General features: G+C 39.8%; 1 protein-coding gene across 1 annotated transcript in view; it reads left to right on the top strand.

Moving 5' to 3' along the window:
* PHEX (phosphate regulating endopeptidase homolog, X-linked) overlaps positions 1 to 17,846 on the top strand; it is a gene marked incomplete at its 5' end in the record, with an annotated part of 182,031 nt that extends 164,185 nt beyond the window's left edge. The window contains 2 exons of the mRNA XM_011935153.1: positions 14,822 to 14,898; positions 17,338 to 17,846. Of these exons, the coding sequence (XP_011790543.1) occupies positions 14,822 to 14,898; positions 17,338 to 17,440 (180 nt within the window). The remainder of the gene's footprint in view (positions 1 to 14,821; positions 14,899 to 17,337) is intronic.
* Positions 17,847 to 23,492: the final 5,646 nt, after the last annotated feature.

The raw sequence follows: 23,492 nt of genomic DNA on the forward strand, positions 1-23,492 counted from the left end.
CTTATGTTTGTTTAAGTCTTTAATCTATCTTGAGTTAATTTTTGTGTAAGGTATAAGGAAGGGATCCAGTTTCAGTTTTCTGCATATGGTGAGCCACTTTTCTCAACACCATTTATTAAACAGGGAATCATTTCCCCATTGCTTGTTTTCGTCAGGTTTGTCAAAGATCAGATGGTAGTAGATGTGTGGTATTATTTCTGAGGGCTCCTTTCTGTTCCGTTGGTCTACATCTCTGTTTTGGTAGCAGTACCATGCTGTTTTGGTTACTGTAGCCTTGCAGTACAGTTTAAAGTCAGGTAGCATGATGCCTCCAGCTTTGTTCTTTTTGCTTAGGATTGTCTTGGCTATATGAAGTTTAACGTAGTTTTTCCCAATTCTGTGAAGAAAATCAATGGTAGCTTGATGGGGATAGCATTGAATCTCTAAATTACTTTGGGCAGTATGGCCATTTTCACAATATTGATTCTTCCTATCCATGGGCATGGAATGTTTTTCCATTTGTGTTCTCTCTTATTTCCTTGAGCAGTGGTTTGTAGTTCTCCTTGAAGAGGTCCTTCACATCCCTTGTAAGTTGTATTCCTAGGTATTTTATTCTATTAGTGGCAACTGTGAATGGAAGTTCACCCAATACGGCTCTGTTTGTCTGTTATTGGTGTACAGGAATGCTTGTGATTTTTGAACATTGATTTAGTATCCTGAGACTTTGCTGAAGTTGCTTATCAGCTTAAGGAGATTTTGGGCTGAGACGATGGGGTTTTCTTAATATACAATCATGTCATCTGCAAACAGAGACAATTTGACTTCCTTTCTTCCTATCTGAATACCCTTTATTTCTTTCTCTTGCCTGATTGCCCTAGCCAGAACTTCCAACACTATGTTGAATAGGAGTAGTGAGAGAGGGCATCCGTATCTGATGCTGGTTTTCAAAGGGAATGCTGCCAGTTTTTGCCCATTCAGTATGATATTGGCTGTGAGTTTGTCATAAATAGTTCTTATTATTTTGAGATACGTTCCATCAATACCCAGTTTACTGAGAGTTTTTAGCATCAAGGGGTGTTGAGTTTTGCCAAAGGCCTTTTCTGCATCTATTGAGATAATCGTGTGGTTTTTGTCATTGGTTCTATTGATTTGCATATGTTAAAACATCCTTGCATCCCAGGTATGGAGCCAGCTTGATCATGGTGGATAAGCTTTTTGATGTGCTGCTGGATTTGGTTTGCCAGTATTTGATTGAGGATTTTTGCATCGATGTTCATCAGGGATATTGGCCTGAAGATTTTCTTTTTTTGTTGTACCTCTGCCAGGTTTTGGTATCAGGATGATGCTGGCCTCACAAAATGAGTTAGGGAGGATTCCCTCTGTTTCTATTTGTTTGGAATAGTTTCAGAAGGAATGGCACCAGCTCCTCTTTGTACCTCTGGTAGAATTCGGCTGTGAATCCGTCTGGTCCTGGACTTTTTTTGGTTGGTAGGCTATTAATTGCTGCCTCAATTTCAGAACTTGTTATTGGTCTATTCAGGGACTCAACTTCTTCCTGGTTTACTCTTGGGAGGGTGTATGTGTCCAGGAATTTATCCATTTCTTCTAGATTTTCCAGTTTATTTGCATAGAGGTGTTTGTATTTCTGTGGGATCAGTGGTGATATCCCCTTTATCATTTTTTATGGCATTTATTTGATTCTTCTCTTTTATTCTTTATTAGTCTGGCTAGTGGTCCATCTATTTGGTTGATCTTTTTTAAAAAACAGCTCCTGGATGCATTGATTTTTTTTGAAGGGGTTTTCATGTGTCTATCTCCTAAAGTTCTGCTCTGATCTTGGTTATTTCTTGTCTTCTGCTAGCTTTTGAATGTGTTTGCTCTTGCTTCTCTAGTTCTTTTAATTGTGATGTTAGGGTGTCAATTTTAGATCTTTCCTGCTTTCTCTTGTGGGCATTTAGTGCTATAAATTTCTCTCTACACACAAATGTGTCCCAGAGATTCTGGTACATTGTGTCTTTGTTCTCATTGGTTTCAAAGAACATCTTTATTTCTGCCTTCATTTTGTTATTTACCCAGTATTCATTCAGGAGTAGGTTGTTCAGTTTCCATGTAGCTGTGTGGTTTTGAGTGAGTTTCTCAATCCTGAGTTCTAATATGATTGCACTGTGGTCTGAGAGATTGTTTGTTATGATTTTCTTTCTTTTGCATTTGCTAAGAAGTGTTTTACTTCAAATTATGTGATCAATTTTACAATAAGTGCAATGAGGTGCTAAGAATGTATATTCTGTTGATTTGGGGTGTGGAGTTCTGTAGATTGCCTATTAGGTCTACTTGGTCCAGAGCTGAGTTCAAGTTCTGAATATCTTTGTTAATTTTCTGTCTGGTTTATCTAATATTGACAGTGGGGTGTAAAGTCTCCCACTATTATTGTGTGAGAGTCTAAGTCTTTGTACAGGCCTCTAAGAACTTGCTTTATGAATCTGGGTGCTCTGTATTGTGTGCATATATATTTAGGATAGTTAGTTCTTCTTGTTGTGTTGACACCTTTACCATTACGTAATGCTCTTCTTTGTCTCTTTTGATCTTTGTTCATTTAAAGTCTGTTTTATCAGAGATTAGGATTGCCACTTCTGCTTTTTCCTTTCCATTTGCTTGGTAAATATGCCTCCATACCTTTATTTTGAGCCTATGTGTGTCTCTGCACGTGAGATGGGTCTCCTGAATACGGTACACCGATGGGTCTTGACTTTTTCCAGTTTGCCAGTCTAGGTCTTTTAATTGGAGCATTTAGCCCATTTACATTTAAGGTTAGTATTATTGTGTGTGAATTTGACCCTGTCATTATGATGCCAGCTGGTTATTTTGCCCATTAGTTGATGCAGTTTCTTCATAGTGTTGATGGTCTTTACAATTTGGTATGTTTTCAATTTGGTATGTTTTCGCAGTGGCTGGTACCAGTTGTTCCTTTCTATGTTTAGTCCTTCCTTCAGGAGCTCTTGTAGGGCAGGCCTGGTGGTGACAAAATCTCTCAGCCTTTCCTTGTCTGTAAAGGATTTTATTTCTCTTGCACTTATGAAGCTTAGTTTGGCTGGATATGAAATTCCTGGTTGAAAATTCTTTCCTTTGAGAATGTTGCGTATTGGCCCTCACTCTCTTCTGGCTTGTAGAGTTTCTGCCTAGATATCCTCTGTTAGTCTGATGGGCTTCCCTTTTTGGGTAACCCGACCTTTCTCTCTGGCTGCCCTTAACACTTGTTCCTTCCTTTCAACCTTGGTGAATCTGACTATTATGTGTCTTGGGTTGCTCTTCTCGAGCAGTATCTTAGTGGTGTTCTCTGTATTTCCTGAATTTGAATGTGGGCCTGTCTTGCTAGGGAGGGGAAGTTCTCCTGGATGATATCTTGAAGAGTGTTTTCCAACTTGGTTTCATTCTCCCTGTCACTTTTAGGTACAGCAGTAAGACGTAGATTTGGTCTTTTCACATAGTATCATATTTCTTTTCACTCCTTTTTCTCTAATTTTGTCTTCTCACTTTATTTCATTGAGTTGATCTTCAATCTCTGACGTCCTTTCTTCCACTTGATCAATTTGGCTGTTGATACTTGTGTATGCTTCACAAAGTTCTCGTGCTGTCTTTTTTAGCTCCATCAGGTCATTTATGTTCTTCTCTAAACTGGTTATTCTAGTTAGCAATTCATTTAACCTGTTTTCAAGGTTCTTGGCTTCCTTGCATTGGGTTAGAACAATCTCCTTTAGCTCGGAGCAGTTTGTTATTACCCACCTTCTGAAGCCTACTTCTATCAATTCATCAAAATCATTCTCCGTCCAGTTTTGTTCCCTTGCCGGCGAGGAGGTGTTCTGGTTTTTGGAATTTTTAGCCATTTTGTGGCTAGTTTCTCCGCATCTTTGTGGATTTATCTACCTCTGGTCTTTGATGTTGGTGACCTTCGGATGGGGTATTTTAGTGGACGTGCTATTCCTTTCTGTTTGTTAGTTTTCCTTCTTACAAACAGGCTCCTCTGCTGCAGGTCTGCTGGAGGTCTACTCCAGACCCTGTTTGCCTGGGTATCACCAGCAGAGGCTGCAGAACAGCAAAAATTGCTGCCTGTTCTTTCCTCCGGAAGCTTTGTCCCGGAGGGGCACCTGCCAGATGCCAGCCAGAGCTCTCCTGTACGAGGTGTCTGTCGGCCCCTACTGGGAGGTGTCTCCCAGTCAGGATACACGGGGGTCAGGGACCCACTTGAGGCAGTCTGACCTTTAGCAGAGCTCGAACGCTGTGCTGGGAGATCTGCTGCTCTCTTCAGAACTGTCAGGCAGGGAAGTGTAAGTCTGCTGAAGCTGCGCCCACAGCCGCCCCTTCCCCCAGGTGCTCTGTCCTAGAGATATGGGGGTTTTATCTATAATACCCTGACTGGGGCTGTTGCCTTTTTTTCAGAGATGCCCTGCCCAGAGAGGTGACATCTGCAAGTCTGGCTATCGTGGCTTTGCTGAGCTGTGGTGGGCTCCTCCCAGTTTGAACTTCCCAGTGGCTTTGTTTACACTGTGAGGGTAAAACCACCTACTCAAGCCTCAGCAATGGGGGGGTGCCCCTTCTCCCACCAAGCTCGAGCGTCCCAGGTCGATCTTAGACTGCTGCTGTACTGGCAGTGAGAATTTCAAGCCAGTGGATCTTAGGTTGCTGGGCTCTGTGGGGTTGGGGCCCACCAAGCCAGACCACTTGGCTCCCTGGCTTCGGCACCCCTTTTGACGGGAGTGAATGGTTCTGTCTTGCTGGCATTCCCACCACCACTGGGGTATCAAAACAAACAAAAAAACCACACACAAGAACAACAACAACAAAATCCTGCAGCTAGTTCAGTGTCTGCCCAAACGGCCGTCCAGTTTTGTGCTTGAAACCCAGGGCTCTAGTGGGGTAGGCACCGGAGGGAATCTCCTGTTCTGCAGGTTGTGAAGACCATGAGAAAAGTGCAATATCAAGACTGGAGTACACGGTTCCTCAGGCTCAGTCCCTCATACCTTCCCTTGGGTAGGGGATAAAATTCCCTGACCCCTTGCACCTCCTGGGTAAGGTGACACCAGACCCTGCTTAGGCTCGCCTTCTGTGGCCTGCACCCACTGTCCAACCAGTGCCAATGAGATGAACTGGGTACCTCACTTAGAAATGCAGAAATCACCCACTTTCTGCGTTGATTTAGCTGGGAGCTACAGACCGGCGCTGTTCCTATTTGGCCATCTTCTAGTTCTTCTCGATGTTTTATACTTTTAAGTGCTTTTCAGATTCAACATCTTCTCTCCTGTTTTAGACAGTTTGGGCTGCTATAACAAAGTGTAAAAGTGTCATAGACTAGGTGGCTTATAAACAACAAATTTATCACAGTTCTGGAGGCTGGAAGTCTCAGATCAGAGTGCTCATGGGATCGAGTTCTGGTGAGGGCTTTCTTCTGGGTTGCACACTGCCAGGTTTTCTCTGTGTCCTCACATGGTGGAAAGAGCTAGCTAGCTCTCTGGCCTCTTATAAGGGTACTAATCCCATTCATGAGGGCTCCACCCTCATGATTTAATTGCCTCCCAAAGGCCCAACTCCTAATACCATCACATTGATTAGGGCTTCAACATAAGAATTTTGGGGGACAGAAACATTTAGTCCATAGCATCCCCATTACCCTATCTCATCATATACAGGCATAATCTTAATATCCTCTACTCTGGATTATCCCAACAGCCTTATGGAATGTTAATCTGACTTCAGCATTTTTTTTTTTTTTAACCACTGTTTTACATACCATTGAAATCCCACTTTTATTTCATTACCAACCTGCTTGAAAGAACTACAGTGGTTCCCAAATGCCTACCACATTGAAGCCAAACACCTCCATCTGGCTTCCCAAATTTTCAGTATGATCCAACTCCACCCAATCCAATTCAAGTTCCCATAACTCCATTGGGTGAGAAAAAAACTCAGCCTTAATGGGGCAAGTATCCACACTTCTACCCTACAATGTCATGCCCATTACTGTCTCTTTGGCTTTGCTTCTGATTCTCCTTCTATAATGCACCCCTTCCTACTCTTCCCCCTCAGATGATTATTCAGTATTGGATTATTCAATGTAAGCTTCATCCTTCAGGATCCATGTTGAGTTCTATTACCTCCACATCTTCTGTAAACTCTTCCCAAGGACTCCAGTCCTTATTATTTTCTTTTATCTTCAACTCCTTTTACACTTACTTTCATTACCATGCAGTTGAGTACTTAACTGCTCTCCAAATGTTCAAGAATTTTAGTTTTCATAGATAGAACTTTCTAGAGTTGGGATTGGCAAACTAGGGCCAAATATGGCCTGTTTTTGTAAATAATGTTTTATTGGAAAGCAGCCACATTGCTTCATTTATTCATGATCTGTAGCTGGTTTTGTGCTACAGTGGCAGAGTTGAATAGCTGAAACAGGGACCTTATAGTCTTCAAAGCCTAAAATCTTTACCATCTGTCTCTTTCCAGAAAAAGTTTGCTAACCCCTGCTCTAGAGGACAAAGTACAGTGATCTATCAGTTCTTACTATTTACATCCTAGCCCACAATATCTCTTTGTAGAAAAAATAAACTAATTGATAGTGATGTTACTTATGATTCTGAAATGTTTCCAGATATAATACCAAACTATATCTGATTTATTTTAAACTAAAGAGATTTGGTGGTGGGGGGGGGGGCGGGGAGTGGAAAGCTATTTTATATCACTAGTGAGAAATTTATCTTGGATCTTTTCCCACTGACAGAATGAGGAGATTTTGCAATCTTTTGCACTTTAAAGTAAGTCTGCTTATAAGGAGTAAAATTACTTTCCCTCCTGGGAAGGTACTAAGAAAACAGTAGCAGGCATAATGTGTTTTCAGAAGTCTCTTAAGTGATATATTAAGCAAAGACAATACTATGTTATACTGTAAGAATATAAGAAGAAATAATATAAGAACAGAGGTAAAAATTAAATGCCAGAAACTACTTCACATTAGCCAGCTTCTGAGGAAATCAAAACATATTCAAAGTCAAATTCAGAACCAATGTGACTGGTGGTTTATCTTCATCAAAAGCAACAACATCATATCACCTGTCTTGCTTTCTATATCCCTGTAGTTGCTGAGACCTCTCATTTTTCTCAGATATTCTTCTAATCCTTCTACTTCTTTCTGTTCTATTTTCTGCTTATTTAGTGGATATCCATTCTTCCTGGTATCTATAAATAATCTAACTAGTCTCTAATTTCTTCCTTCCATTGTACACCCCTGCCAGATAAATCTTTTTAAAAATCTGGATTTTATTATATTCCTACTCAAGAATGACTTTTAAATATAGTTTAAACACTCTGGCCAGCTGCTCAGGACTTCAGAAATCTGACACTGTCCTTCCTGTCCCACTGCTGCCCGTTATGCACCATATACTCCAGCATGCACCACATACTCCAGCCTAGCTGAATGACTTGTTCTCTTTCCCCTCAAACATATCTTTGCTCCCATTTCCCCCTCCACTTAGAATATTTTTCCATATTTATGTGTCCTAGTTTAATTCATACTTTAAGACCATATCATATCTCAAGTCATATGGCAAGGCAGGATAAGGTAGGTTATGCTGCAGAAACAACACAACAAAAGTTTATTTCTTGTTCACTCTCCATGTCCAACGTGAGTCAGCAGTGGGGCTCTTGTAGTTTTTACTCAAGAACTTGGGTTTTGGGCCGGGCACAGCCTGTAATCCCAGCACTTTGGGAGGCCGAGGTGGGTGGATCGCCTGAGGTCAGGAGTTTGAGACCAGCCTGGCCAACATGGCAAAACCCCGTCTCTCCAAAAAAAAAAAAAAAAAAAAAATACAAAAATTAGGCAAGATGGCCTAATAGGAACAGCTCTGGTCTGCAGCTCCCAGTGAGACTGACACAGAAGGTGGGTGATTTCTGCATTTCCAACTGAGGTACCCGGTTCATCTCACTGGGACTGGTTGGACAGTGGGTGCAGCCCACAGAGGGCGAGCCGAAGCAGGGTGGGACATTGCTTCACCCCAGAAGCACAAGAGGTCAGGGGATGTCCCATTCCTAGCCAAGGGCAGCCATGAGAGACTGTACCAGGAGGAACAGTGCACTCCAGCCCAGATACTGTGCATTTCCCACAGTCTTCGCAACTGGCAGACCAGGAGACTCCCTGCAGTACAGGGCTCGGCAGGTCCCACCCCCATGGAGCACAGCAAGCTAAGATCCACTGGCTTGAAATTGTCGCTGTTAGCACAGCAGTCTGAGGTTGACCTGGGATGCTTAAGCTTAGAGTTGGGAGGGGCGTCTGCCATTGCTGAGGCTTGGGGAGGGGCGTCTGCCATTGCTGAGGCTTGAGTAGGCAGTTTTACCCTCACAGTATAAACAAAGCCACTGGGAAGTTTGAACTAGGCAGAGCTCACAGCACTCAGCAAGGCCACTGTGACCAGACTGCCTCTCTAGGCAGGGCATCTCTGAAAAAAAGGCAGCAGCCCCAGTCAGGGAATTATAAATAAAACCCCCATCTCCCTGGGACAGAGCATGTGGGGGAAAGGGCAGCTGTGGGCACAGCTTCAGCAGATTTAAACGTCCCTGTCTGACAGCCAGTGCAGCGGTCAAGCTCTGCTGAGGGTCAGACTGCCTCCTCAAGTGGGTCCCTGACTCCCATGTATCCTGACTGGGAGACAACTCCCAGCAGGGGCCGACAGACATCTCATACAGGGATAGCTCTCACTGGCATCTGGCAGGTGCCCCTCTGTGGACAAAGCTTCCAGAGGAAGGAACAGGCAGCAATCGTAGCCTTTGCTGGTGATACCCAGGCAAATGGTCTGGAGAGGACCTCCAGCAAACTCCAGCAGACCTGCAGCAGAGGAGCCTGAAAATCCACGAAGATGGGGAGAAACCAGTGCAAAAAGGCTGAAAATTCCAAACCCCAGAATGCCTCTTCTCCTTCAGAGGATCACAACTCCTCATCAGCAAGGGAACAAAACTGGATGGAGAATGATTTTGATGAATTGATAGAAGTAGGCTTCAGAAGGTGGGTAACAAACTGCTCCGAGCTAAAGGAGCTTGTTCTAACCCAATGCAAGGAAGCTAAGAACCTTGAAAATAGGTTAAATGAATTGCTAACTAGAATAACCAGTTTAGAGAAGAAGAACATAAATGACCTGATGGAGCTAAAAAAGACAGCACGAGAACTTTGTGAAGCATACACAAGTATCAATAGCCAAATTGATCAAGTGGAAGAAAGGACATCAGAGATTGAAGATCAACTCAATGAAATAAAACGAGAAGACAAGATTAGAGAAAAAGGAGTGAAAAGAAATGAACAAAGCTTCCAAGAAATATGGTACTATGTGAAAAGATCAAATCTGCGTTTGATTGGTGTACCTCAAAGTGATGGAGAGAATGGAACCAAGTTGGAAAACACTCTGCAGGATATTATCCAGGAGAACTTCCCCAACCTAGTGAGGCAGGCCCACATTCAAATTCAGGAAACACAGAGAACCCCACAAAGGTACTCCTTGAGAAGAGCAACTGCAAGACACATAATCATCGGATTCACCAAGGTTGAAAGGAAGGAAAAATGTTAAGGGCAGCCAGAGAGATGGGTCGAGTTACCCACAAAGGGAAGCCCATCAGACTAACAGTGGATCTCTCTCCAGAAACGCTACAAGCCAGAAGAGAGAGGGGGCGAATATTCAACAATCTCAAAAGAAAGAATTTTCAACCCACGATTTCATATCCAGCCAAACTAAACTTCATAAGTAAGGGAGAAATAAAATCCTTTACAGACAAGCAAAGGCTGAGAGATTTTGTCACCACCAGGCCTGCCTTACAAGAACTCTTGAAGGAGGCACTACTATTGGTACCAGCCACTGCAAAAACATACCAAATTGTGAGGACCATCAACACTATGAAGAAACTGCGTCAACTAATCGACAAAATATCCAGGTAGCATCATAATGACAGGATCAAATTCACAGATAACAATATTGACCTTAAATATAAAGGGGCTAAATGCCCCAATTAAAAAAGACAGACTGGCAAATTGGATAAAGAGTCAAGACCCATCTCACATGCAGAGAGAGACACACATAAGCTCAAAATAAAGGGATGGAGGAAGGTCTACCAAGCAAATGGAAAGCAAAAAAACAAACAAACAAAAAAGCAGAGGTTACAATCCTAGTCTCTGATAAAACAGACTTTAAACCAACAAAGATCAAAAGAGACAAAGAAGAGCATTACATAATGGTAAAGGGATCAATGCAACAAGAAGAGCTAACTATCCTAAACTAACTATCCTAAATGTATATGTACCCAGATTCATAAAGCAAGTTCTTAGAGACCTACAAAGAGACTTAGACTCCCACACAATAACAGTGGGAGACTTTAACACCCCACTGTCAACACTAGACAGATCAACGAGACAGAAGTAACAAGGATATCCAGAACTTGAACTCAGCTCTGGACCAAGTGGACCTAATAGGCATCTACAGAACTCTACATCCCAAATCAACCAAATATACATTCTTCTCAGCACTACATCACACTTATTCCAAAACTGACCACATAGTTGGAAGTAAAACACTTCTTAGCAAATGCAAAAGAACAAAAATCATAACAAACAATCTCTCAGACCACAGTGCAAACAAATTAGAACTCAGGATGAAGAAACTCACTCAAAACTCCGCAACTACATGGAAACTGAACAACCTGCTCCTGAATGACTATTAGGTAAGTAACAAAATGAAGGCAGAAATAAAAATGTTCTTTGAAACCAATGAGAACAAAGACACAACGTACCGGAATCTCTGGGACACATTTGAAGCAGTGTGTAGAGAGAAATTTATAGCACTAAATGCCCACAAGAGAAAACAGGAAAGATCTAAACTTGACACCCTAACATCAGAAACAAGAGCAAACACATTCCAAAGCTAGCAGAAGACAAGAAATAACTAAGATTGGAGCAGAACTGAAGGAGATAGAGACACAAAAACCCCTTCAAAAAATCAGTGCATCCAGGAGCTGGTTTTTTGAAAAGATCAACAAAATAGACCACTAGCCAGACTAATAAAGAATAAAAGAGAGAAGAATCAATCAAATAGATGCGATAAAAAATGATAAGGGGGATATCACCATCGATCCCACAGAAATACAAACTACCATCAGAGAATACTATAAACACCTCTATCCAAATAAACTAGAAAATCTAGAAGAAATGGATAAATTCCTGGACACATACACCCTCCCAAGAGTAAACCAGGAAGAAGTTGAGTCCCTGAATAGACCAATAATGGGCTCTGAAATTGAGGCAGCAATTAATAGCCTACCAACCAAAAAAAGTCCAGGATGAGACGGATTCACAGCCGAATTCTATCAGAGGTACAAAGAGGAGCTGGTACCATTCCTTCTGAAACTATTCCAAACAACAGAAAGAGAGGGAATCCTTCCTAACTTATTTTATGAGGCCAGCATCATCCTGATACCAAAACCAGGCAGAAAAACAACAGAAAAAGAAAAGTTTAGGTCAGTATCCCTGATGAACATGGATGCGAAAATACTCAACAAAATACTGGCAAACCAAATCCAGCAGCACATCAAAAAGCTTATGTTGGCTTCATACCTGGGATGCAAGGCTGGTTCAGCATATGCAAATCAATAAACACAATCCATCACATACACAGAACCAGTGACAAAAATCACACGATTATCTTAATAGATGCAGAAAAGGCATTCGACAAAATTCAACACCCCTTGATGCTAAAAAAATCTCAATAAACTAGGTATTGATGGAACGTATCTCAAAATAATAAGAGCTATTTATGACAAACTCACAGCCAATATCATACTGAATGGGCAAAAACTGGCAGCATTCCCTTTGAAAACCAGCATCAGACACGGATGCCTTCTCTCACCACTCCTATTCAACATAGTGTTGGAAGTTCTGGCCAGGGCAATCAGGCAAGAGAAAGAAATAAAGCGTATTCAGATAGGAAGAGAGGAAGTCAAATTGTCTCTGTTTGCAGATGATATGATTGTATATTAAGAAAACCCCATCGTCTCAGCCCAAAATCTCCTTAAGCTGATAAGCAACTTCAGCAAAGTCTCAGGATACTAAATCAATGTGCAAAAATCACAAGCATTCCTGTACACCAATAACAGACAAACAGAGAGCCAAATCATGAGTGAACTCCCATTCACAATTGCCACTAATAGAATAAAATACCGAGGAATCCAACTTACAAGGGATGTGAAGGACCTCTTCAAGGAGAACTACAAACTACTGCTCAAGGAAATAAGAGAGAACACAAACAAACGGAAAAACATTCCATGCTCATGGATAGGAAGAATCAATATTGTGAAAATGGCCATACTGCCCAAAGTAATTTAGAGATTCAATGCTATCCCCATCACGCTACCATTGACTTTCTTCACAGAACTGGAGAAAATTACGTTAAACTTCACAGGGAACCAAAAAGAGCCCATGTAGCCAAGACAATCCTAAGCAAAAAGAACAAAGCTGGAGGCATCACGCTACCTGACTTTAAACTTTACTGCAAGGCTACAGTAGCCAAAACAGCATGGTACTGCTACCAAAACAGATATATAGACCAATGGAACAGAACGGAGGCCTCAGAAATAACACCACACATCTATCACCATCTGATCTTTGACAAACCTGACACACACAAGCAATGTGGAAAATATTCCGTATTTAATAAATTGTGTTGGGAAAACTGGCTAGCCATATGCAGAAAACTGCAACTGGACCCCTTCCTTACACCTTCAACAAAAAAAATCAACTCAAGATGAATCAAAGACTTAAACGTTAGACATAGGACCATAAAAATCCTAGAAGAAAACCTGGGCAATACCATTCAGGACATAGGCATGGCCAAGGACTTTACGTCTAAAACAGCAAAAGCCAAAATTGACAAATGCAGTCTAATTAAAAACTTCTGCACAGCAAAAGAAACTATCATCAGAGTGAACAGGCAACCTAGAGAATGGGAGAGAGTTTTTGTAATCCACCCATCTGAGAAAGGGCTAATATCCAGAATCTACAAAGAACTTACACAAATTTACAAGAAAAAAGACCCAACCCCATCAAAAAGTGAGTGAAGGATATGAACAGACACTTCTTAAAATAAGTCATTGATGCAGCAGCCAACGAACATATGAAAAATGCTCATTATCACTGGTCATTAGAGAAATGCAAATCATAAACCACAATGAGATACCATCTCATGCCAGTTAGAATGGCGAGCATTAAAAAGTCAGGAAACCACAGGTGCTGGAGAGGATGTGGAGAAATAGGAACACTTTTACACTGTTGGTGGGAGTGTAAATTAGTTCAACCATTGTGGAAGACAGTGTGGCGATTCCTCAAGGATCTAGAACTGGAAATACCATTTGACCCAGCAATCCCATTACTGGGTATATACCCAAAGGATTATAAATCATTCTACTATAAAGATGCCATGCACACGTATGTTTATTGCGGCACTGTTCACAATAGCAAAGACTGGGAACCAATCCAAATGCCCATCAATGTGACAGACTGGATAAAGAAAATGTGGCACATACACACCATGAAATACTATGCAGCCATGTAGAAGAATGAGCTCATGTTCTTTGCAGGGACTTGGATGAAGCTGGAAGCCATCATTCTCAGCAAACTAACACAAGAACAGAAAACCAAACACCGCATTTTCTCACTCATAAATGGGAGTTGAACAATGAGAACACATGGACACAGGGAGGGGAACATCACACACCAGGGCCTGTCAGGGGGTGGGGGACTAGGGGAGGGATAGCATTAGGAGAAATACCTAATGTAGATGACGGGTTGATAGGTGCAGCAAATCACCATGGCACACGTATACCTATGTAACAAACCTGCACGTTCTGCACATGTACCCCAGAATTTAAAGTATAATAAAAAAAATACAAAAATTAGCTGGGCTTGGTGGTGTGCACCTGTAATCCCAGCTACTTGGGAGGCTGAGGCAGGAGAATCGCTTGAAACCAGGAGGTGGAGGTTGCAGTGAGCCAAGATTGTGCCATTGCACTCCATCCTGGGTGACAGAGCCAGACTCCATGTCAAAACAAACAAACAAACAAACACAAAACTTGGGTTTTAGAGTCTATATCTTGGCATGTGTTTCTGTGGATAACACAGGAGTAGAAAAGAAAGATAAGGATATGTGCACTGGCCGTTAGTGTAGCATCTTAAATTGTTCTTAAGGCTCTTAAAACTTCTGTCAGGTTTTAAAGCTTCTGCCAGGAAGTAACATATATTACTTCTGCTTCTGCTCACACTTCATTGGCCAGAACAAGCCATATCGCCATGCCCAACTTCAAAGGAGACGGAGAAGTGTACATCAATCCTAGGCCCAGACTAGGGTGAAGCGAGCAAGGCACTCAGGGGTAGACTACTAACTTCTCATCACCATCCTCAATAATGGGTGGCTTTTATTGATTTGAATGAGTATGGTTACATTTGAGAAGGATTATTTCAAACATTAAATTCATTGAATGAATACACTAGTCGATTCCTGGGCACATATACGATTCTCTTGATTTAAAGCACTTGTCTGAAAACCTTTCTCACTTACTCACATTGTGAAATTATTCACATTGATAAAACCTTCTACTCTGGGGACCAGAATAATAGATGTTATTACCAATGACGGTTTTATCTGATCTGCTAAAACTGTTTGTCATCCATTGATTCTAAAATTATTCTTCAGTATCATTTGGAGCATTTAAGACAGTAGAAAATACATAATTGGAATGAAAGCTCATTTGTTGGGATGCTTTTCTCTTCTAGGTGAGGTGCAATTCCTACAGACCAGAAGCTGCCCGAGAACAAGTCCAAATTGGTGCTCACAGTCCCCCTCAGTTTAGGTAAATGGGCAAATGGTTGACGGCAGTTTTTAACAGTGCGTCTCCCCCCTTTCTCCCCAACCCAGCCATCCAAGGGCTCTACCAGCTAGGTGATCTGAAAAAAATCGCATATTGTGAACTGCATGATTTCCATTTTGCAGCCAAAAAATATCTGGCCACACAGAAACTAAGTATCTTCTTTCATTACTAGTAAGCTGGTTTAGTCAGCACTCCCTCACCTGAATTTCTGCTGGTGGGTACTTGTACATATCTCTAGTCTAGTGCTACATTAAGTGCCAATGAGACTATACAAGACTCCAGAGGTAATTTGGAATCCAAATCATAGCTTTAGTATTACATCGCATTATCTTCCAGTTTTTGAAAGAGTCTCAGTAAACTGCATTATTGGACTTACTCAACTGCTTACTGTTTTGGTCCAAAAAATAGTCTTTATTGTCTTAGGCAAGGATGAGATTTGATGTACTCTGCCTTAAAACACCTAGAGCTCTGGTTTATTTTGTTGTAAAGAATATCCCCTTTAATACCTCTTGTTCTTTCACACAGTCAACCAGCAAACATGAATGAATGGCCACTTTCTAAATAGCTCTGAACACAAAGGAGGATACATAGTATTATTTAGCAATTATAATTTATATCTAGAGTTAGTCTACATTTTGGCTTACACTTTGGATCATATTTTGAAGCAGTAGCTTATACAAAAAGGGAAGAGGATTATGAATTACAGTCTTATTTGTCAGAATGCATAAAACATTAAGTACAAATAAAATTAAAGTTAATATTACTCACCCTGTACTTGGTCCTATAGGTTGACAGAAATCTTCTGTAGTAGGGGAAAGATAAGTATGATGAGAAATGCAAAAACCATAATAATTTATATGTATTCATTCTTTGTTTAGGACATTATATCTGGATATCTTTATATTTAATGTTTAAATGAATCCATTAGCATATTGCAAGAAAGCCATCTAAAATTTCTTCTATATTTTAAAATCTTATTCCTAAGATCTTGCCTTAGAAATGCTTCAGAAATTTATTATAAATTACCCACTAGCATAAAAATCTAATCACTGTGTTGGAAATTTCTCCGCCACTGGGCTAAACTGTCATGAAGGCTGACGGTCTCAAATGTACTAAAATGTGTTCCCACTGACAAATGGTGCCAATGAAACCACACAGTAGATTAATTACTCAACAGATGATAAAAGTTTTCAGAAACTTATTTTCTTTAACTAGTTGCCTGTAATGTTTAATTTTACAGTGTATGCTTACTAATTATCAGCTATATTCTATCTTTAACACTTGCCTAGGGTGAATCACACTATGAAATATGCATCCCTACCCATATATTCAGCTAAAACACAAGCGGTTATGAGGATTTTTTGGATATAGTGAATTACATTTATTCAAATGCCCGTAGGTAACAGCCATTAGGGAAGAAATAGTGACTGAGAATGCTGAGTCTCTAGTCAACCCTTTGAACATGCAGTTGAGTAAGAAATAGATGAAGGGGGGAAGTTTTTTTGCGTGTGTGCTGGCTTGTTACTGAGGTCTGCAGTAACTGTAGATTTTGAGTGCAGCAAAAATCACACAACAGCAGTATCACTTCCAAAAGACAGCTACAATCAAAGTACTGAGCAGGAATCCAGTCTTTACTGCAGTTGGAAGCCTATAAGAATGTGATATATTGGAGCTAACTCCAGTGAAGAATTACTCATCAGTAATAACTAGATACCATTCATTAATTGATTGTTGCATTAATCAAATTCTGGGCAACTATGAGCTTCCCTACCTAACACTAATTCAGAGAAAATGTTTTTGTAGATTGAATGAATTCTTTAAAAAAAATAGCGGGAAATGCAGCAACATGGATGACTCCTACAGACATCATATTCAGTGAAAGAAGTCAAAGACCAAACAGTACATACCGTGGATTCCATTCCCATGAAGTTCAAAATCAGGCAAAGCTATGGCAATAGAAGTCAGAGTAGTAGTTATCTTTGGAGATGCTGTTGGTATGGAACAGGCGGGAGCCTACTGGGTGCTGGAATGTCTTGATCTGGCAGGCAGTAATACGGGCACATACACACAAAAAACTGTCAAGTTCTACATGTAATATTTTGTATACTTTATGTCAGTTATATTTCCCATAAAGTTTTTAAAAAGTTAGAAAAACTAATATTGGTGACAATACAGTTTTATAAGAATTTGCAGACTGTTGGAAGAGTAATGGGGCATTTGCTTGGCATTCAGGAGACGCTGGTTCTAGTCTGTTCTTTGTTTTTGGAAATTTACTTAATCATTTTGGGCTTTAGTTGTCTCCCTGTAAACAGATTAAAAGAATGCCAACATTCTTTTTAGCGATATTCTGCTATAGTTTTATACAGAACCTGTTGATGTGCAAGAATTGTATGACATATGCTTTGACATACCTTTTTTCAGGGTCAATGGTGCAATTAGTAACTTTGAAGAATTCCAGAAAGCGTTTAACTGTCCACCCAATTCCACGATGAACAGAGGCATGGACTCCTGCCGACTCTGGTAGCTGGGACGCTGGTTTATGGCATCCTGAGACAGTTGCACAGTGCCAGCAGAGGCTGCACTGAGCCTTCATCGCCCATTGCTTTAGGCCTAGAGACTTTCATTTTTAGTGCATTTTCATTATTTGGGTAGGTGACCTGCTTGGATCTAGACAGTATCTGTTCAAAGTTGTAGGGCTTATAAAACGGAATACAAGCATGAACCAAGTATGTGTTTTTAGAAAATCAAACCAACAAAAATAAATCCCTAGGCTACTTTTGTTAAAATGCTATCTGCTAAATTGTTGCTATTGTCCATTTTAGTGTGTTAGCCACAGTTATGTGGTACATACCATTTCAATCTATAGCTTTGTGGGAAGCCTAAATTGATGTATCCATTAAACGTTCAATATATTAAATTTGTAGCCTCTCGATGAAGACATGTGCATGAACACCTGGGAGGGCTTGCTGCTCTGTGGAGTGCAGTGCAAGTTTTTATGGACAGTAATTACACAGCATTCCTCAACTCTAAGGTAGTTAAATTAGAAATACATTTGATCTCCATTTTACAATTTTTGATGAAGTTCTTGCCTTCAGCTTTGGAGTCTATTTGGAATGAAAACGTGTCTCACAGCTTGCATCTGATGTAGCCGATTGCCCTGTTCAAGTCAGCATGAACAAAGCTGGCAGAAAGGCTACTAGGTAACGGATTTGAGTTTATTAAATAGAAAAAAGGGAATGAGGATATATCTTTAGGTCCCAGAAGAAGTAAAACCTCCTAGTTATATAACAGCAGGGAAACTAGGAGATGAAATCTCCAAAATTTTGTCCAATCTGTATGAACTGCAGCGATTGTCTGCTAGACACTTTTTTTAGTCTAATTCTTGTTTGTTTCATTAGCTTCATATGTATGCATTGTACTGGTTTTGAAATGAGCAGACATTGAGAAAACAATTTTCTGATTCCCCATTAGGAACATACGACTTTCACTTCCCTTTAGTGCAAAGGAACAAACATCACATTGAGGAGGGAGAAATGTGCCCTTCTGTTTCAGCTTAATGTTACCTCTCTTTAAAAAAATTCTTTTTAAAAAATTTCTTGATGACATTCTGGAATTTATTAATTTAATTTAAAATTCCCTGCATAGTCCAAATAAACATAATTTTTACTCTTCAAGTCATCTAAAGAGTTATGAGAAAGAGCAGTACTATGTGTTTTATCCTTAGAGCATTATCCTTGTAAGTGAACTCCTTTCTTATTAGTGAGTGTGTGTGTGTGTGTGTGTGTGCAGGATAAAATTGTAATGGCCTTAAAGTTGTTACCTGGCATTTTTGGTTTCTTAAAATAGGCATCCCCATACCCCCTTTACATTAGTCATTATACATGAGGTGCTGGGTTAAGTGGGCCAATAGGAAAATCTCAAAAGCAAAATGACAAATTCAGATTAACCACAGGAAGCCATTTTGTGTCCCTGCGATTTGTGATTCTTTTAAAAAAATATATATATGTGTGTGTGTGTGTGTGTGTGTGTGTGTGTTTGTGTGTGTGTCATGTCCTTTTGTAGCCATGGGAACGTTTGAAGGGAGAAAAATGGAGGGGCACCATCATGAGGAAACAATTATACTGCATTAGTCAGAGGAGAGCGATTTTCCCCTTGACTTCTTCCTCTCTGAATGGATAAACTTGTGAAGGGCAGCTACCTTCTCCTCCTCTTAACCTGGCTTAATGTGACCTTAGTTTGTATTTCTGAAAACAAGCAGTATTAGGTTGGGAATGTATGTGTCTTTTCTCTGGAGGAAGCATTCTGACTTGGTTTATAGACATATAAGATACTCTGTTTTATTCCTGCACTTGGGTGTTTAAAATCAGCTGAGGTTTGTCATGCTTATATGAATAGTGTTTCCCTTCTAGATTTCCTTTATAAACTCCAAATAAACACATTCCTGCAGGTCAGAGAAAGTGTTTGATAAAAGCATAGAATTATGGCTTTGAAAACAGAAATTAAGTCACTTGTTGGTTTAGCAAAAGTGGTTGGTGATTAGTTGGGGCCCTCACAGTTTCTAGATAAGCAGCTTACCTTATCCCGATTCACTTTACTTGCTGTAACTGTTATACTGAAAATTGTAGGTAGGATGTCCATTACTAAAACAAAGCAAAACAAAACAACAAACCAAAAGCAGCAATACCAAATCATCACTACTAGCTAGAACAATTAGAAGGATTGAATTTCCAAATATATGCTCATGTTTAACTCTTCCAATTACATTCTCATTGTCCTTTCTCTTAGATACAGATTGCTAAGATTAACAGACACTGATTAAGTGGTAGAAAGAGAAAGTGCAACTGGAAGGGAAAGAAAAAAGTAGGGAGAAGCTGGCCTATGGATGTGGCTCTGAAGAGAAGACAGGATTTTGGCATTCCTTGCTTAAGCACATTCACTGGAGTAGAGCCATAAAGTTTAAAAAAAAATTATGATAAAAGGATATTAGATATTAGATATCAGACTAGGGCTGCTATAATACAGTTCTCTGATTCACACACCAGATGTTCTGCCAGTGAACTATTGTCTGGGCATTGGAAGGAGTTAGGGTTTTTGTGTTTGTGAAAATCTCCTAGATTAGTAAAAAATTATTTTAGATATAAAGTGGTTTTATTTGGGCTCATCACCATTGCCCAAAGTATACTGAGCTTTTCACTAAGTGCTCAGCATTGGTCTCCTGTTCTCATTTATTCATTTTATGAGATGGACTTGGACATCACTAATGCAAACACACGATTCATAAATTATCCTGAAGTTTATTTAGTGCCTTGCCTCAATGGAGCTTAAGCATAGCACATAAATTTTATCTTATTTAGCCCTGGAGCATCACTAAGAAGCAGCTAGGAACTATGGCTTGCCAGACAGATTATGCTTGTGCCAGAGAAGTGGAGAAGCCTGAAACCTCTTGTCGAGTATCCCACAGGAAGGAAAGGTAGTCTTTGGGCTTTGGTCTACTGACCTGTGGATTAACCTCTATCCCTTAGATTATCCCATTTCTAAATACATTTATTCAATCAGTATTTCTATAATCACTTAGCATTTGATAGGCTTCTTCCTTGATACATTTAACATAATGCCTCAGTTGCATATTAAATTATGGAAGAATATACGATTGCTTCATATAATAACATTCTCATCACCAGTGACAGTGTCCTACTGGTTTGAAGAAAGATGCTCTTGGATTATACGTTTTATATCGAAATGGTTATTGTGAGACTGGTTGTATTTTCTTCTACTCATGAAACGATGTAAACAATCATTTTAAGGACAATAAAAAGTTGGTTGAAGGCTTTCTGTGTCTTTCTTTTTTAAAAATATTAAAATCTATTAGATCTGTTAACATATTCCATCCTGTTTTACACAACATTTGCCAAAAAATAGTGTACAATAACTGTACTATACTAGCTTTCTTGGCTTAGAAAAGTGGGATTTGAATGCAGTAACTTTCTCCATAGACAAGAAAGTATTTATGAGGTTGTCATTATATTTTCTTCCAGAATGTAAGTCAGCAGCTATGGTTTATTGCCTTTGTAATAATATTTCTATAGAGAAAGAGATGCCTCTGAGGAAATTATCAACGGTGATAGGGCTGATCTCACAAAAGTGACAATGAACATCACAGTTACTATCAAATCAAAGAATCTCTGTGTTATCGTCATTCTTTAACAATCCAGTCGATTTATAGTTATTCATTCAGCACACAGTAACTGAGCACGCATATTTAAATCACCAAACTAGCTATATTTAGGTGGATAATATACAGTGTCTGGGCTTCAGTGAACAGTCTGGTCTAACATGGGAGATGGATATATAAACTGTTTCAATAACCCTACTGAGTGATTATGATATATAAGTCAATCAGATTGTGGTTTGGAACACAGAGAAAGAATTATTCAGCTTTTGTCTGGTGGAAACTTTTGGTGTTTCCTCTGCACAGATCCCAACAAATTCCTTTTACTGGGTGCCCTTACCTCATCTTCGCTCTGCTTTTTTTCCTAATTGGCTTTGACTCTCTAGGATGGCTGCCCTCATGCTACTGGAGCCTCTTTGCCCAATGTACTTTCAGAGAACTGGAAGTGTCTGGTGACCATTAGACAATGACTGAGTGGTATGGGACTCTGCATGCCTGACTGCCTCCCTGAGTTCAGACAAATCCAGAGGCGTACAATAGAATTTATACTGATTTCTCTGAGGTGTCTTTTAGGGTTATGCTGACAGTGCAAATTGAGTCCCCTGTTGATTATTTTAAACACCTTTCTGGCACTGATATGTTCTAAGATCTGGAAAAGTACTGGTTTGTAGGATCCCAGGTCAGCCCTTCTATGTCATAGCTCATACCATCATCGTGTACAGGAAATGGACATCACAGGGCACAGAGATTGTGGGTAATAAGCAGCTGAGCACGGCCTGTTGTGCCCTTCTTGGCGAGTTTATTCTAGTTTCTGAGCTGATCCATGAAATGAGAATTTTTGTGTATAGGGAAGTGGCACAAGGAAAGATGCATATAAATGACAGTGTTAGATATGTATCTAAGTGTACCTGATCAAAATTTGCAAGAGGCTATTTCCAATTAGGTTTAAGATATTTGCATGCACCTCAAGTTCACTTGCTTTTTTTTACATTAAGATTACACTAGCTGTAGAAACAGATAATCTCAATGGCTTAACCCAATTTATTTCTTGTTTTCATTACACACATAATGGGTATTAATTATCAGTGAGTTTCTCTCCTCTAACTGGTGACTCAGGGACCCAGTCTCCTTCCATATTATGGTTCTGCCATTTTCAACACATGATTGAAAGTATGCTCATCTATAAGAAGCCAGTGGAGGGAAAAAGGCCATGGAAGATATTGAGTGGAAGATTTGCGATAGTCCTTGAAGTTGCCTACATTACTTCTGCTCATATTCCATTGGCTAAATCTAACTGCAGGGGAGGCTGGGACATGTAGTCTAGCTGTGTGCCCAGAATGAGGAACAAATGGGTTTAGTTCTCAGGGGGCATTCCCAGTCACACCTTATAAAGTGAAGTACGGGGCAGTAACTTCGAGTTCTTTTGAATGTAGAAAATTGCTTTTGAGCACAGCACAATGAAAATTGAAAATGCCATTGGTAGCCTGCAGTTTATTCTGTAGGAGTCTTTTTAATTAACAGCTTAATTGGATAATTTAATTCCCTTTAGAATTGGAGATATGAAAATGAAAATGAGATACTCCCTGTGATCTGACAATACTGTGCTTTAATAAACACACCAAAGTGAGCCCGGAAATGAGCACCACAAAAGCATTACCATGATTTGTGATCAGTGAAAGAAAACCTGATCTATAATTTTAATTATTCCTAAATGGTTTAGATACATGTTTCATTTGAATGTGTATTTTGTTTTGTTAATTGGTTCAATTAGAAAGGTAACTGAACATAAGAATCTGTGGCAAAGCCATGAATTTATAATATGTTCTAAGCTTTTAAAATATATACCATTGATAAAGTAACTAAAATATCCTACAAAATATTGTTGAAAGTGCAATATTTTCCAGTATTTTCAGAGAATTTATATATAATAGTTTTTACTTCTCCATTGATTATGAGATGAAAAATACTACTTACCATATTCTTGTTATATGCTTTCTCCACTTGAATGAGAAATTGAGGCTCAGAGTCCAAGAAATGAAGATGAGTGTCCATGTATAAGCCACAAAAGTGCTGTTCTAATTAATTCTGGCCAGAAACTCCACTTTACAGAGAAAGAAAAACTGCATAAGTTAAAATCCCAGTGTAAAAAGCTACCTAAAATATTGAGTATCATTTTCCCTGCCAGTTTGGCTGAAATGTCTGCAAATGTCCTAGACAAAAAAAGATGTATAGTTTACCATTTAGAAGTACACTGTGTTAATTTCCAAATTGATTTAGAAGTCAGTGGAATCCCAGTACTTGGATAACAGACAACCCTCCCACCCCAGTGATATTTGATGAATGGCAAAAATAGCCCAAAGCATATTTATTCCAAAGTTGATCAGATTTGCAATTGGCATTTATAAAT

The sequence above is a fragment of the Colobus angolensis genome, unplaced genomic scaffold (genome assembly GCF_000951035.1).
Source record: "Colobus angolensis palliatus isolate OR3802 unplaced genomic scaffold, Cang.pa_1.0 Scaffold140, whole genome shotgun sequence".
Taxonomy (NCBI): Eukaryota; Metazoa; Chordata; class Mammalia; order Primates; family Cercopithecidae; genus Colobus; species Colobus angolensis.